General features: G+C 42.8%; 1 protein-coding gene across 2 annotated transcripts in view; it reads right to left on the minus strand.

Annotated features, from left to right (window-relative positions):
* Window positions 1–3999, minus strand: part of SLC17A8 (solute carrier family 17 member 8) — a 39096-nt gene extending 35097 nt beyond the window's left edge. For both annotated transcript variants that reach the window (XM_054574475.1, XM_054574474.1), the window contains exon 1: window positions 3899–3999. In XM_054574475.1, the coding sequence (XP_054430450.1) occupies window positions 3899–3999 (101 nt within the window). The remainder of the gene's footprint in view (window positions 1–3898) is intronic.
* Window positions 4000–14627: the final 10628 nt, after the last annotated feature.

The raw sequence follows: 14627 nt of genomic DNA on the forward strand, positions 1-14627 counted from the left end.
CTCCCTTCGCCCTCCGCTAGGTGACCTTCATTAGGAACCGCCACCTGCCAGGGTCGCCCACATCCAATGACTGACTGGTGCAGAGACATACCAGGCTGGCCCCTCTGCTCAGCGCCAGCGATGCCCCAGCGCTTCCCACTGTGATCTGGGCCCCGTGCGTTACCTGAGATCACATCCATGCTTGGTTTTCCCCTTCCCTCTCTTGCTTTTCTTTACTCCTCCCCTTCCAATCTTTTCAGAAAGAGCCCCCTCTGCCCTCAATAAATCTTAGACTCATCCAACTCCCTGTCTTAGGCTCTGCTTTTAGAGAACCTTCCCCAAGAGAGAGGTGGAGTAAAACAAAGCAGCAGAGACAGACAGGGAGTAGGTGGGAGCAGGAGGGAAGGTGACCTTTATCTTTAAATAGGATGGCCCGGAAAGTCCCCCTGGGAAGGTGACCTCTGAGAGAGGCTTGAATAAAGTGAGGGAATGAGCCAGCAGGCTATCAGGGAGAAAAGCTGACACCGGAGCACGTCCAGGGAGCCCCAGTCAGAGAGCAGAGTGTGGCTGGAGTGGGGTGAGCAGGAAAAGAATGTTGGAGACGAGTGGGTGGGACTCCTCAGAGCCCTCTGGATCAGGTGGTGTCTCGAAGGCCATTGACACTGGCTTTCTCTGAGTGAGACAGGAAACGTGGGAGGTTTTGAGCAGGGAAGAGATGAGATCTGACTTTGCTTTAACAGAAGCACCCTGGCTGCAAGGGCGGGAACCAAGCTTCCCTGAGGCTGTGCAGGCAGAAAGTGCACGACACCTCAGCAACGGAACCCGGGCTCACCTGATCTCAGAGTCCTCTCACACACCTGCCTTTGTCCACGGAGCAGAGAGGGTACATAGTTTCAATACACAACCACTGAGTGCCGAGGATGGGCACAACTCAGGGATTGGTTCCATATCCTTAAAGGGAAAATATAAATACTTGAAAGAAGGCCTGATTTCCCCCTCAGCCTCCCCAGGAGAAAAATGCATACTTTCCTTAAGATCCAGAGGTTGCTGACTACATTGTAGCCCATATAACTCCCTAAAGCTAAGTGAGTGGTTAAATTTCAAGACAGTGAATGGGAAGAGCAAAGGCACTTGATTAGAAAGGCAGCATAGTGTAATGACTGAGAAAGGTGGGCAGAGAATGTCTGATCTCTGCCACTTACATGCTGTGTGACCTTGGGCAACTTACTTAACCTCTCTGTGCCTCAGCTTCCTCATCTGTAAAACTATGATTATAACCAGCCCCACCTCATAAGGTTGCTAAAATTAAACAAGTTTATAGTACCTGGAACATAATGTTTGCTGTTATCATTTATTACCCATAAGTAGAGGATACCCATATTGTCATTTAAGTTGGACAAATCTGAATATCAATTTCTGGACATTCTTTTCCAAAGTTAGTGCCTTCCAACTGTATCTGTTCCAGTACTGGACAGTAAGCAGGTGCATCATCTTTCTTCCTACATTTCTAAAATGTTATTGTACCTTTAGCTGATAAAGTGGTTCAGCTGCTTCTTATCAATGACTGTTCTCAAGGAAGCTTAACAATGCCTGTCTGTAATCAGCCTCGAGTGCCAACTTCAAACACTTCCCTGTGCGTTTGCCACTCCTCTGACCACAAGGAACACTCCGTGATTAAAAAGCACCTCGACAATTCCACGTACACGATGATCTCAGCCTCAAACATGAATAGGCATCTATGATTTACTAAGAGAGAGAGAGTGTTTCAAACTTCTAAATGTGTTTGTCCTTGTCCCTTACAAAACAGAAAACAGTGCTTTTGATTTTTTTTTTTTATATTGGATTCTTTCAACCGGCTTAATGGGAAAAATCAACAAGGGAGGGAATGTCCACTCTGAGATGCCAGGCACTTGATATGGAATTATCTTACGGACTCGCGGTTGACACCAAGTGCGTGGCAGGGCCACGGTCATTGGAGAAGCCCTAATTGTGGAGCTCCAGTCAAAGGGCCTTAGAGCAGAGGATCAGCTTAGATCGCTGGTCAGGTAATGCCTTTTTTTCCTTCCTCGGCCAATAATTTCCCTGTAGGGATCACTGAAAGAAGAGGTTCGATGTTTGCTAAAGTCATTCTACAAGAACACTAACGTCGAGCATGCATTTAGTGCACGCTCTTTCTCAAGCACAGTTATCCCTTTGTCTACTGTTCCATGATTCAGTTCTGAGGAAAAGTGTTCAGGGTCCTCAACACAGAGCTCAGTTTTGGGTGGAGGTCGCGCAACATGGAAACCACCAATTTTGTGATATCCCTAAGTAAACCAACTGGTAAACAAAAGGATCTTCAAGCGGATCATCCAATCAAACAAAGCAAAACTAGCTCTTAGGAGAAGTCTCCTACTGAAAAGAGAAAAGCATTTAAATTTCAAAAAAGCAATTAAACTTAATGTTGGAAAAGAAAGTTCCTAAGTACTCTTTGTCAAGTATTTCATGAAGGAAGACACAGAGTTTGATGATTATAATGGTGGCAGTGGTCCAAAGGCATGGTTTTTATTCCTGACTTTGTCAGATTCCTTTGTCATCACCTGAATGTGCCCGTGAAGCCACTGCGCCTCCCTTCTGCATTTGTAATCAAAGGAACAGCACCATGATAAGGCGTTACCTGGGGAGAGCTCTGTGGAAGGATAAACACTCTTAAAGGAACAGGCTATGTTAATCAAGCCCTACGTTGGGCAGGTCCACCCTGCTTTCACTGAACTAGGTTTTCATCTGTACGGGATAATTCAGGTCTGATTGAAACCTTTTTGTTTTTGATCACTATATTAATAAAGGGCCCAACCAGGTTCTCGGACTGTGAAAGCTCTTCAAGAGTGACACAAATAACAAATTTAACAGTGACGGAAGCCCCTGTGTTATAAAACATAAGAAATGGAATGCATCTCAGTGTGTCTACAAATAGTCCTTTAAATGATAACATTTTTTAAATTTAAGAGATAACATGGAAAAGTTAAAAGAAAATACCAGGTGGCATTTTCACTCATCATGATTAGAAGTACTCATTTAAACACATAAAAATCCTAGCGAGGATGTTCTTTACACTTATTGGTATCAGAGAGATTAAGGGAGTCATTTACCTTGTATGTGAGGACCCTTATTCATTCATCAGTAAAACTTAGAAAGGCATTTACTAAGTCTATTAAAAAATCACAAATTAAAATGTTGCATCCATTCATTTATAGCAAACTCTCCTTTCAATAATGATATTTTTTAATTTTTTAAAAATATATTTAAAAAATTTTTGGACAAAAACATTCAATTCAATAATAGTACTTAACATTTTCCCACTGTAATCCTGTAAGATTTTCTGCTTTAAAGAATACTAATGTTGCACTAATTTTTTAAGTTACCTTCTTCAAACTATTGGTGTAACAACACTTCTCTTTTAAAACTGCAAAATCAGGAACCACTTTATATAGTTTATATAACAAGCTAAACAATTGGCAAACATCTTATTTTAATTTATAGTAAAAAAAATGAAGTAATAAATTCTTAAAAATTATTTAAGCTCCAAGCATAAGCATATTTGTCATTCTTATAGGATTAATATGAAATATTATTTTCCTGAGTCTTTTCTAATTCAATGCCAAACACAATATATAATGTCACCATGTCTAATAAGTGCTAATCCTGCTGTATAAGCAGAATTCATGTCTTGGTATTTTCCTAATTCAACCCTGTACTTTTAGTTGCATCTTTTTCCCCTAGGCATATTCTGTTGGAGCTGCAAGGGGCTCCAGAAGCCATCTAATCTAACCCACCTTCTCTTTATTAAAATATGGCTTTAAAAACATTAAGCAAAATCTCTCGAGCACTGGCAATGTGCAGCTACTCAGCAATAAACCTAAAGTTTGCATTCAAACTTTACCTTTGTAAAATCCCCAACGAATCTCCCACGGCATTCTTCACTCCTTCCTTTCCAGGTTTCAGAATTTTCTCTCTGAAGGTATCAAATGCTTTAAATGGCATTTTGAATGGGGGACCACACCTACAGCTGAGCCGTTAACAGTCAGCCTCAGAAACTGTCATCCTTTCTCATTTCCAGCGTGGGGACCACGTTGCTTTCCTTGATGAACACTTCGAAGTCAGTTTTCGTGCAGGTTAACTACTTAAAATCAAAAAGGAGAAGAAACCCAGCCAAGATCTTTCAAGTGGAGACAACACTCCCCACTCCCCCACAAAGAAAGAGGCCGAGGGAGGTCTAGCTGGGAATTCAGCCCCCTGCAAAGCTCCAAGCTCAGCAGCGCTAGTGGTGCTGTCTCAGGCGGAGCGCAGCCTCGCTCCTTCTCTGGGCTGCAGCTGAAGCTGAAGGGGGCTCCAACCCACAAGGTGTTCTGAGACCAGCGACAACAGCATGTGCGCCTGTCTCCAGCCACTCCTGCTGCTTCTGACCACATCCCCCTCTGGCCTCATTCAGCTTGGCTGTGATCACTGAGTGATCCTTTCCAAGGTGATGCTATAGTAACCAGCACAATACCTGCCCCTTGGCCGCTGGGACTTATTAATGGGCTCTCAGCCAGGGCAGGCACCCTGGATGGAGTGCACGAGGCATTTACAAGTCCTCTGCTTTCCTGAGATCTGGCCCTGCTGACAGGCTCTCAGCCACTTCATTATGCCTCTGAGGCTCCTCATGGGAGCCATGAACAGTTTCTCAGCCAGACATGCGTGTGGATGTGGTCCTTGGAGGAGCCCTTGTTCTTGAGGAGGCTGAATGCAAAACACGGGCCGCAGGCATCTAGGAGAGCGTGTATTGATTGACAGAGCAGGATCTTTGAAGGTGTGATGCATAGGCGCCCCAGGACTATCTAATTGAAGGTAGCCGAGCTGGTCTTGGCCCCAGTTAGGACTCCTCACTGGTCCTCATTGTCCTCAAGATAAATCCAAGTTCTTTATCATGGCACATGCAGCCCTCCGCAGGGGTCCTCAGCCTTGATTGTCACTCTGTTTTTCATACCAGTACTTCACTGAATTCGGCAAGCTCCCTATCGACCCAGGGGTTTGCTCAAGCTGTCCCCTCTGCCCGGGGGGCTCTCCTCGCCTTCCGTCAGGGTGACTTCAAAGGATTCTTAAGTCTCATTCAGACATCGCGTCCTCTATAAACCCTCACAGACAAGGTTAGGTGTTCGTCCTCAGCGCCTCCCAGTCACCTGTCCTCTGCCCCCCAGGATCTGGCCTTGTTGGACTGGGCCTGAAATAGCACGTTGCTCCCACGCTTATGGGCAGCAGGGCGATACCGCCATAAATGATGCTCCCATCGTCTCGTGTGCTTATTAGTCATTTGTATGTCTTTTGGGGATAAAATTACTATTCAAATATTTTGTCCATTTTCAATGTTTGTCTTATTATTGGAGTATATGAGTATATAGTCTCAATGTAAATCCTTCATCAGATTTGCCAATATTTTTCTAAGTCTGCTGCTTCTCTTCAATTGTTTCATGCTATATTTTGAAGTGCAAAAAATTTTCATTTTGATGAGATCTAATTGTTTTTTTCTTATACGGACTGTGCATTTGTTCATATAGCTAAGAAATTGTTGACCAACCTGAGGTCTTAAAGACTTTCTATTTTTCCAAAAGTTTTGTTTTTGCTCTTACCTTTAAGTCTGTGATCCATTTTGAGTTCATTTTTATGGATAGTGTGAGGTAAACATCTCAGTTCACCTTCTTCCTTGTGGCTATCCAGTTGCTTCAGCACAAATTGGTAGAAAGGCTGTGTTTTCTCCAATGGAATGCCTTGGCACTTTTGTCAAAAATCAATTGAACATAAATACAAAGATTATTTCTGGACTCTTAGGTCTAGCCTTATGCCAGTAACACAATAACTTAACTGCAGCTTTATAGTAAATTTTGAAATTGGGAAATGAAAGTACTCCAGCTTGGTTCTTTTGTTAAAATCATGTTGACTAGTCCAAGTCTTTTGCATTTGCCTACAAATTTTAGGAGCAGCCTGTCAGTTTCTGCAAAAAATCCTGTCCAGCCTGTGCTTTTAAAATGATAGTTCCTGGCCACGAACTTTGCCAGCCACAAACCCTCAAGGCTGAGAATGCTGAGACTCCAGGAAATCATACATCTATTCACTCCACCAAGTCTTTACTTGTCTCCAAAAAGCTTGCTCATTCATCAAAAGCAAATGCAATCTAAGTACAATAAATATACTCTCTTACTACAGAAAGCATCCACCGGTGGAGCTTCTAACCTTTTCCTCCGTTCCAAGGAAATACCTAATTTCTCTAAATTAGTAGGTTACTAATTGTGAAAGCAAATACTGGAAGCAGTATTGGCTGAGATCCCATGAATCTCTCTGAAGGGTCAACTACTGCCAAGAGCACTTACCATCCCTGCAGAATGTATTGCCTATGAAACACACCTAAATCAGCAAAAGTTTTTGGTGGTGATTTAGATGGTTGATGATAATAATAACTAACACTTATGGAGCACTTTCTAGGTGCCAGACTTTAAGCACTTAATTCATTTAATCCCCAGAATGATCCTCTGAGGTAAGTACTATCCTTATACCACCCATAGATAGGAAAACTGAGGCACAGAGAGTTTAAGTAAACTTGCTCAAGTTCACAGGGCTAGGAAACTAAGCAGAGATGGGACGTGCGCCCAGGAAGCCTAGCGTAAGAGACTGTACTCTTGACCTCTACACCAGAGCTGCTGATGGTAGAAACAATATAAAGCCAGGCTTTTCAGGACTGAGGCTCATTGTGCTCATTTATTCATGCGTACCTTTCCTTGAGGGCCTACTATGTGGCAGGCCCTTTGGAGGCACTGGTGATAATGGTAACTGTGATATTCCCCTTGAAGAAACAAACCAATCGGAAAACGAGCGAGGCCACCACTGCACAGTGAGCACCACCCACGGGGTGTTGGAACACAGACAAGGGCCCCTGACTTAGCCTGCCGAGGGGAGTAGGAGGGGACCTCCTAGGTGAGGGCAGGGTAGTGTACGCTTTCAGGGATAAGAGAAGTGAGGGAAACAGAAGGAAAAAAGTGTGAGAGCAGAGACTTGCATGAGAGAGAGAGTGGTGCCTGGGAGAAGCTGGCGCAGTTTCAGAGAGGTGGGTGATCTGCCGCGGGTAGAAAACAAGGTGGAGCAATGATCTTGAGCATCATATAATTCATTAAAACGTGCTCCTCTCTCAAAACATCAAATGTAACAAAGACAGAGGAAAGTATGCGTGCAACAGAATCCCTTAGGGCTATGAAACAAAAGCTTTGGCCTATGGCAGGAATATGTAGACTGAATATACCAAAAAATACAGCCACTGACATTATTTGACAGCTTCCCATCATTCTGCGCACACACACAAAAGCCTCTTCCCTTAGAGAAAAGTAGTATTAACTAAGACACCTTTAGGGTGCTTGCCCAGATCACGCCAAGTCCTCATGCTCAGGCAGTTTCCAACGTCCCTCCTCCCCTCGTGTGGTGACAGGCTCCTCAGTCTCTTCTACACTATGTTTCCCCGCTCCCTGATGGGCTGGGGGTGGGCGTCTGCACCAAGCTAAACCAGTCAGATGCCAGATTCCCCAGCAATTCAACGCTGCGATTGAAGGGCTGCTAGCTAATCTCGCAGGACCCTAGAACTTCAACTGTGGAGTGGCTACAATTCACTTTATTTACTGGAGGTGCAGAGAACACTGGTCTGGCCAAGAGCGAGAGGAATGAAACTTCCAGGATAAGGGTGTTTGTGTATCCAGTGGCCTGTCACATCTTGTCTGTCCAGGCCCCGCTGTCCAGCTCTTGAATTTCACGAAGTATCTGCATCCTTATAACATATTGCCCTCTTTTTATTTACTCTGCTCTTCAGATATAAAGACTTTGGACTATTGCAATGATTTAAAACCCAGATCAGTAATACCGAGGCTGCCTCCACCTCACACACCGCAGGCAAACCTGCCCATTTGATGAGAGGTAGGACTCCAGGTTCACACAATGAAAAAAGTGGAGCCCACAGGCTGGTTGTAAGCCAAGTCATTCCAATCTGCTCCCTAGACCAAAATAACAAAAAAATTTAAAAAATTTTTAAAAAAATCCCAAACCACCTGAAGATAATATATGTTCAAGAAAATAATCTGATCTAATCCAAAGTGTTAGGTGGAATATTTTAACCTGGTCCAGAGCTAACGACCAAACTAGTTACCTCTTTTTGATAAGAAACTTCACAAGCAGCTTTTCCAGGCAACCCCATGCTTCCCCCAGCTCCATACTCATCCCCACCCCCTAGACCACACTGAGACCAACATAAAAGTGTCTCTTTTATCTAGGACTTCTCTCAAGCCTTTCAAATTTGAATATTGTGGGTGACTACATTAGTATCATTAGTACTAATTGGAATCTACAGAAAACTTGATTTTTTTTAATTGCACTTCTCCTATATTTAATATTCATTTTTATTAACAAACCTGGGCATGAAGCACTTTCAAATATTTCATTTGATTCTTACAGCCACCCTGTGAAACTCAATTTTGTCCAACGTGAGCTGTGGAGACCTGGGACTAGATCCTTAAACCCAGTTCCTGAGCTTGTATCATCGCGGTACCGGGGACATTGGGACCCTGTGAGCCCAGCGTGGGTACAAAGACTGCCTGAACTCAGGAAAGATGTGCTCAGAATCCTTACACCGTTAAAAATGTCATTGAGCACCTAACTATAGGTGAGCTTGTACTAGCTGCTGTGGAAATTTTAGAAATAAATGCAACTGAGCTGGTTTTTAAGATGACACACTAATCTGTTTGCTCTCGCTAAAAAGTTTCCCCAAAAAGTAGGGCAAACCAACAGTAAAATACGTATGGGACCAGATGGGTACTTGAAATATTGGGGGGACCACGCTCTAAAGTACATCTGAAACTAATGCTGTACATCTGAAACTAATACAGAATAGTACTGAATGTAAACTGCAACTGAAAAAAAGAGATTAACATAAAACACCAATGCACTAGCCTCTCAGTTAAGATTGCCACCATCCACCCAAGTCTGAAAAGACATGCTAATTCAAAAGGACTTATGCACCCCTATGTTCATAGTAGCGATTTACGATAGCCAAGTGCTGGAAACACCCTAAGTGCCCGTCAGTAGATGAGCGAATTCAAAAACTATAGTACATTTACACAATGGAATACTACACAGCAGAAAGAAAGAAGGAGCTCCTACCTTTTGTGACAGCATGGATGGAACTGGAGACTATTATGCTAAGTGAAATAAGCCAGTCAGTGAACGATAATAATACCATATGATCTCACTTATAAGAGGAATCTAATGAACAAAACAAACTAATGAGCAAAATAGAACCAGAGACATGGAAACAAGGAGCTGACTGACAGCTGCCAGGGGAGGGGGAAGGAGATAATGGTGGAGAGGAGGAGGAGGAACTGGTCAAAGAAAGTGTGAATGACCCACGGACACGGACAACAGTGTGGGGAGGGACTGTGGGAGACAGGAGTGGGCTGGGGGGAGGGCAAAGGGGGGAAGTTGGGACAACTGTAACGGAATAACAACAGTAAAAATAATAAGTAAAATAAAAGCATCTATAACAGCTTTTTTAGAGAAATTACTTAAGGAATGCACTTAATAAAAAAAAAAAAAGACATTCTTTCAAAGGGGAGGTGAACGGGAACCCTTACCCCATTCTATTGCAATTGCTTCCTTATCTGTCCTTCTGACTAGCATTTCCTACCTCATTTCATTCTCATAAAGTGGAATGAAAAAGTAGACAGGACAAGTAGAATGACCAAATAGATATTATCATCATTTCACACATCAGAAAGCTGAGGCTCCAACTCAAGAACTTGTCCAAAGTTCTATAGTTTTGGGTGGAGCCAGGATTTAAAACCGCCTGACACAAACGCTCACTGCATTACACCTCACCCCTCCCAGCCCACAAGGAACCGCGGTCAGTCCCGTTACATCTCAGCTCACTGCGAGGCGGGCCCTGGGGGTGAATTTGGCTCTCTGTTCCTAAGTTATAGAAACATAATTTTATACTATTTTTAATAAAACATCTCAATAACACTCTACAAACATATGGTTACATACATGGGCACCCCAGAAACATATATAGAGCTCCATTTCCAGCCCATCATTGTACCTATCTAAATATTAGATGTCTTTTGTCCCATTAATAAAAATTTAAAAGAAAGTCAAATAATCAGAATACCAAAAAATAGGGTGTCTTTACACAGCATGGAACAATTTCTAAGTATTTTTATATTTTTCATAGAAGGATTTACTTAGAACATGAATTCCTTATATTTATGAATCACTTTCAACTTCATCTTTTCATTGCTTCTTTGAGCCTTGTAACTACCCAGAGAACCAGGCTGAGCAAACCACTCCACTTCAGCTGTGGCGTGATGGACGGACTTAGTTCTTTGGAGATATTGGGCAGAGATGGACTAGAAATCATACCCTGATCTGGGGACTGTCCCTGGTTGCCTTTAACAAATTATTTACCATTTCATCTTGGAGAATTCCACTCCCCATTGCCCCCAACATAAGACACCCGAATATCCTTTTTTTTCTTTTTCAGTCTGTCCTCTGGCTGTAAAAACAACAGAATTTATTTTCCTTTAACATATATTACTGCATGGTCACCAAGTACATAGTGGTTCAGACTTAGTCCTAAGCCCCTAATTGTGAGTGATTGGGGAAATACTGGCTCATTTCACTTAGTATTACTACAGTATGAAAACACTTTCCTGTTTTGCTTTACACACCATGAATGGTGACTTGAAAAAAAAAGATGCAAGGATATCTTAGGTTGTGTCCCAGGCCAAAATATCCTAGAAAATTGAATAATTTGAGTAAATGCAGATGCATCATAACACAATCTAAAAGTGTGGGAGGAAAACCCACATTTCTCACCGCCTTTGCTTTTCTTGAAAGTGCAGATGGAACTCAGAGTGTTCAGATAATTTCAATACATAAAGCAGTGAACACGGTTCATATTTAGGGCATCAAGAATTAAGATGGAACAAACCTACAAGCATTTGACAAGTATTGCTGGTGAGGCCCTATCCTTCTCAGAGTTTAAATACCAGAAGCCACATATTCTTATCCATCTATCACAGCCTGTCAATGTTCAAAAAATGTACCTGAAAAGGCGAGGGCGGGGGCAGCACGGGGGTGGGGGGAGAGGGCGGGGCAGGGAGGGCTATAAATGGACCATTGCTTAGGAAACAGTGACATCTCCTGGCAGTTCACACACTACATGCATTTATGCCAGGCATTCCCCCACCACCACCCCAGACTGATTCATTCAGCATATGTTTAAGGAGCCTGTAACTGTGCATCCTTAAATTTCTGAAATGTCCAGTGAAGCATAAACTATTAGCCACAAAATCATACTCTTCTCACTCATTTTGCTCCTTGCTTTGCTGTCCTCCCTGGCTTAATCTAATTGGAAGTGTTTTAAGCAGCCAAAATTAATTCCACTTTTCCTGGTAATCAAGTCATTTGACCAGACTTGCCTTAATTCAAGCACTTTCATATAAACCTCAGAATGCGGAAGGACCTTGGGAGTTACCTGCTCCGATCCCCTCCCAAGGGTGTCCAATTTAATTTGGGAAAATGTGATTCCTAAGTAATCATTTGATGGCACCAAAAACAATTTTAAAAAGGTTCCTCCTCGCGAAGCCGAGCTCAGGCCCCAAGTCCTCCGAGGCAGCCTTCCCAACCCCTCCGTCCAGGCTGGGCGGCTGCCCTCTGCAGGCCGGTCACAGCTCGCATCGCACTGTCCGGGAACTGTTTGCTTACTCAGCCACTTTTATGGCCACAGTGCAGGTTCCTTCAGGGTAAGGCCTATAGCTGCATTACTATTTGTCCCAAGAATCTCACAATGCCAAGCCTAAAACCTCTTTTTTCACTTTTTTTTTTTTTTTTAAATAAAGGTATTGAAATAATGCTTGGTGAGGTATCTGTTCTTCATTCAGGCAGGTTTTACTTTAGAGGCATAGGTCCCTCATTAGGAAGGTGGGGACATCTACTGAGCACCTGCCATGTGCCAGGTGCCTCACAGTTTTTGCTGCATTTATGCCTAATAAGGTGAAGAGTGATCCTCATTTTATAGTTGGAAAAGCTTAACTCGGTCAGTTAGTGAAAGAGCCATGATTGAAACTCATTCACTCCATATATTTATGTCTACTCTTCCTTATTCTAAATTGAGAATTTCTAAGAACATTATACAAAACTTCGAAAAAGAAAAAAAAAAAAGGAAATCAGAGTAAAGGAGACACAGGAATTTTAAAAGTCAGACAAAGCCAGAGTGCTGAACAATGCATATTTTTAACATCCTATATGCTTGCTACAGGTGGCCTGCAAATTTGCCTGAACCTCCCAACTGTCCATGTGTGATTTGTTTCCTTAAAAGATTTTAAAAGGGCAAACCAGTGGCTTAAAGGCACATTTGCTCCTGAACCGAAACCTGTCGTTCTTCCTGCGGGTCCTCAAAGAAGCTACTGTACGTTGGAGCACACCAGCGTCATTCCTGACACGGACACGGATTTCGCAATGCAGTCCAAAGTTAAGTGTGCGAAAGGAGCTTGATGCGCGGCCAAACAAGGCAGCCAGGCACAAAGGTCTCCACAGCAGGCTTAATTTCAAGAGAAATGGATGGATTATTCAATATTTGGTTTCCTCCACAAACATTCCTCAAAAATGAGATTTTGAACGCCAGGCAATAGAGAGTTAAAGGTTGTTTTCTGACAAGTACGCAGGGTACAGCTCTCACTGCCACTATAAGGGCAGGTCCCTGTCGTCCGTGGAGCTGGGCACAGAGATGGGGTCCCCTTCGGAAACTGCAGCGGTCCAGTGAGGATACTGCCCCATCAGAGGCCTTGCCATCGCTTCACGAAAGGGATCCTCAGGGCACCCATTTACAAGATTTTATAAAAAAGTTTTGGATCTGTACCAACACAGGAACAATTGCTTAAAGCATCCCGCCCCAACTCCATATATTATAAATGCTATAATTTTCCACTGAATTAAAAGAACAAAAACAAAAGTCCTTAAGGACAAACCCCAACTTTACTTGGCTCCCAAGTCTCTGCACTCTGTGTGCTTCTAGCATGCCCAAGCAAGGCCCCGCGTCTTTCATTTGACCACTGAATGTAGAAAGGCTGGCAAGCTTTTAAGGACACAGACTTGGAAGAGACCTGCATGAATGTTGATTCCTATGTTCAAATTTACGCATTAAAGTCTTGATCTCATTTACTTTTCTATGAAAGTCAAACACTGGCTTTTGAACAATCTAGGCCACTACACAAAAGAATGTATCCATGAAGTAGAAAAGAAAAAAAAAAAGAGATAAAAATTGGAACTGCATCAAAAAGGTATAATTAAAGTAGCTAAACTGTATTTCTATTACAGGCACATTTCAAAAGAACTCCTAAGAAAGGAAAGTTTTTAGTATAGAATAGGTATATATGTATAATGCTAGCAGTGTAAGTACATACTATTTAGCCCTAGTTTAAAGTAGCTTAGTAGATTCAGGAGCATATCAGAGAGTGAGGTCAGAAGACAGAAACCCGGCCAGATATTTGAATAGGAAATTTTTAACAATTATTAATTAGAAGGTGATTATTTAAAAGGATAAAACAGAACTCTAAGGAGTCCAGAAGTAACAGCTGCAAAACAAAAAACAAACAAAAAAACCCCAGAAAACAAAAAACAAAAAAACCAGCTACTATCTCTGAAAGTTTAAAAAAAAAAAAAAAGGAGGAAGGAACTGAAGGCCAGGAGAGGCTTTCTTCCTCACCAGTCCTCCAGCGTGAGTGCCAGGCTTCACTGGACAGGGTGGCAGGTCCACAGAAACCCTCAGCCTGCTGGTGCTGAAGGGACTTGTCAGAGGGAATAGGCCAGAGATGACGGCTGCCTGGGGAAATGGCCAAGTGGCTGTGGAAGTAGCCCCCGGGAGCTTCAGCCAAGTGGCAGCAGGGCTGGAAGTGTGGCCTGGGGCGCAGTTCGCTGGAGCTCCTTTGCTGGGACCCCTGGGCTCCTACAAAAGGAAATGACAAGCCACAACCCAGACTGAAGTGTCTTCTATCTGCTACTGCTTTACAGTGCTACCTCAGGGCCCTCTACCTGCGAAGCCTAGCGCTCTCTCAGGCTGGTGAAGCAGACAAGTTTACCACTCCAGTGTGAACTCCAGTCTTACAAAGCAGGACCGAGAGGGATGAATTTGGAGCCAGGAGACAGTAAGTTGATAATTGCCATGGTTCACTCTTGGCTACTCAAGTTTCCATATACACCTACACTACCTAGTAGAGTAGCTACTAGTCACACTGGCTACTGAGTATCTAAAACATGAGTAGCCTGAATTGAGGTGCAAAATATGTATTAGGTCTCAAAGACCAACTATACAAAATAATGTAAAACATCTCATTAAATTTTCTATCAATTTCATGTTAAAATGATATTTTGCCTCTATTCCATTAAATAAAATATATTGTTAGAATTAATTTTGCCTATTTTTAAAGGCAGTTACTAGGAAATTTAAAATTACATATTGGCTTGCACCCCAGGTACTTAAGGCTGAGTAGCTGAAGCAACTTGGCTGCTTCTGACAAAGTGTCTAGTATCCAAAAAGCTCCATTTTG

The sequence above is a fragment of the Pteronotus mesoamericanus genome, unplaced genomic scaffold, assembly GCF_021234165.1.
Source record: "Pteronotus mesoamericanus isolate MK-2021 breed Mesoamerican mustached bat unplaced genomic scaffold, CSHL_Meso_final contig_263, whole genome shotgun sequence".
NCBI classification, from domain to species: domain Eukaryota; kingdom Metazoa; phylum Chordata; class Mammalia; order Chiroptera; family Mormoopidae; genus Pteronotus; species Pteronotus mesoamericanus.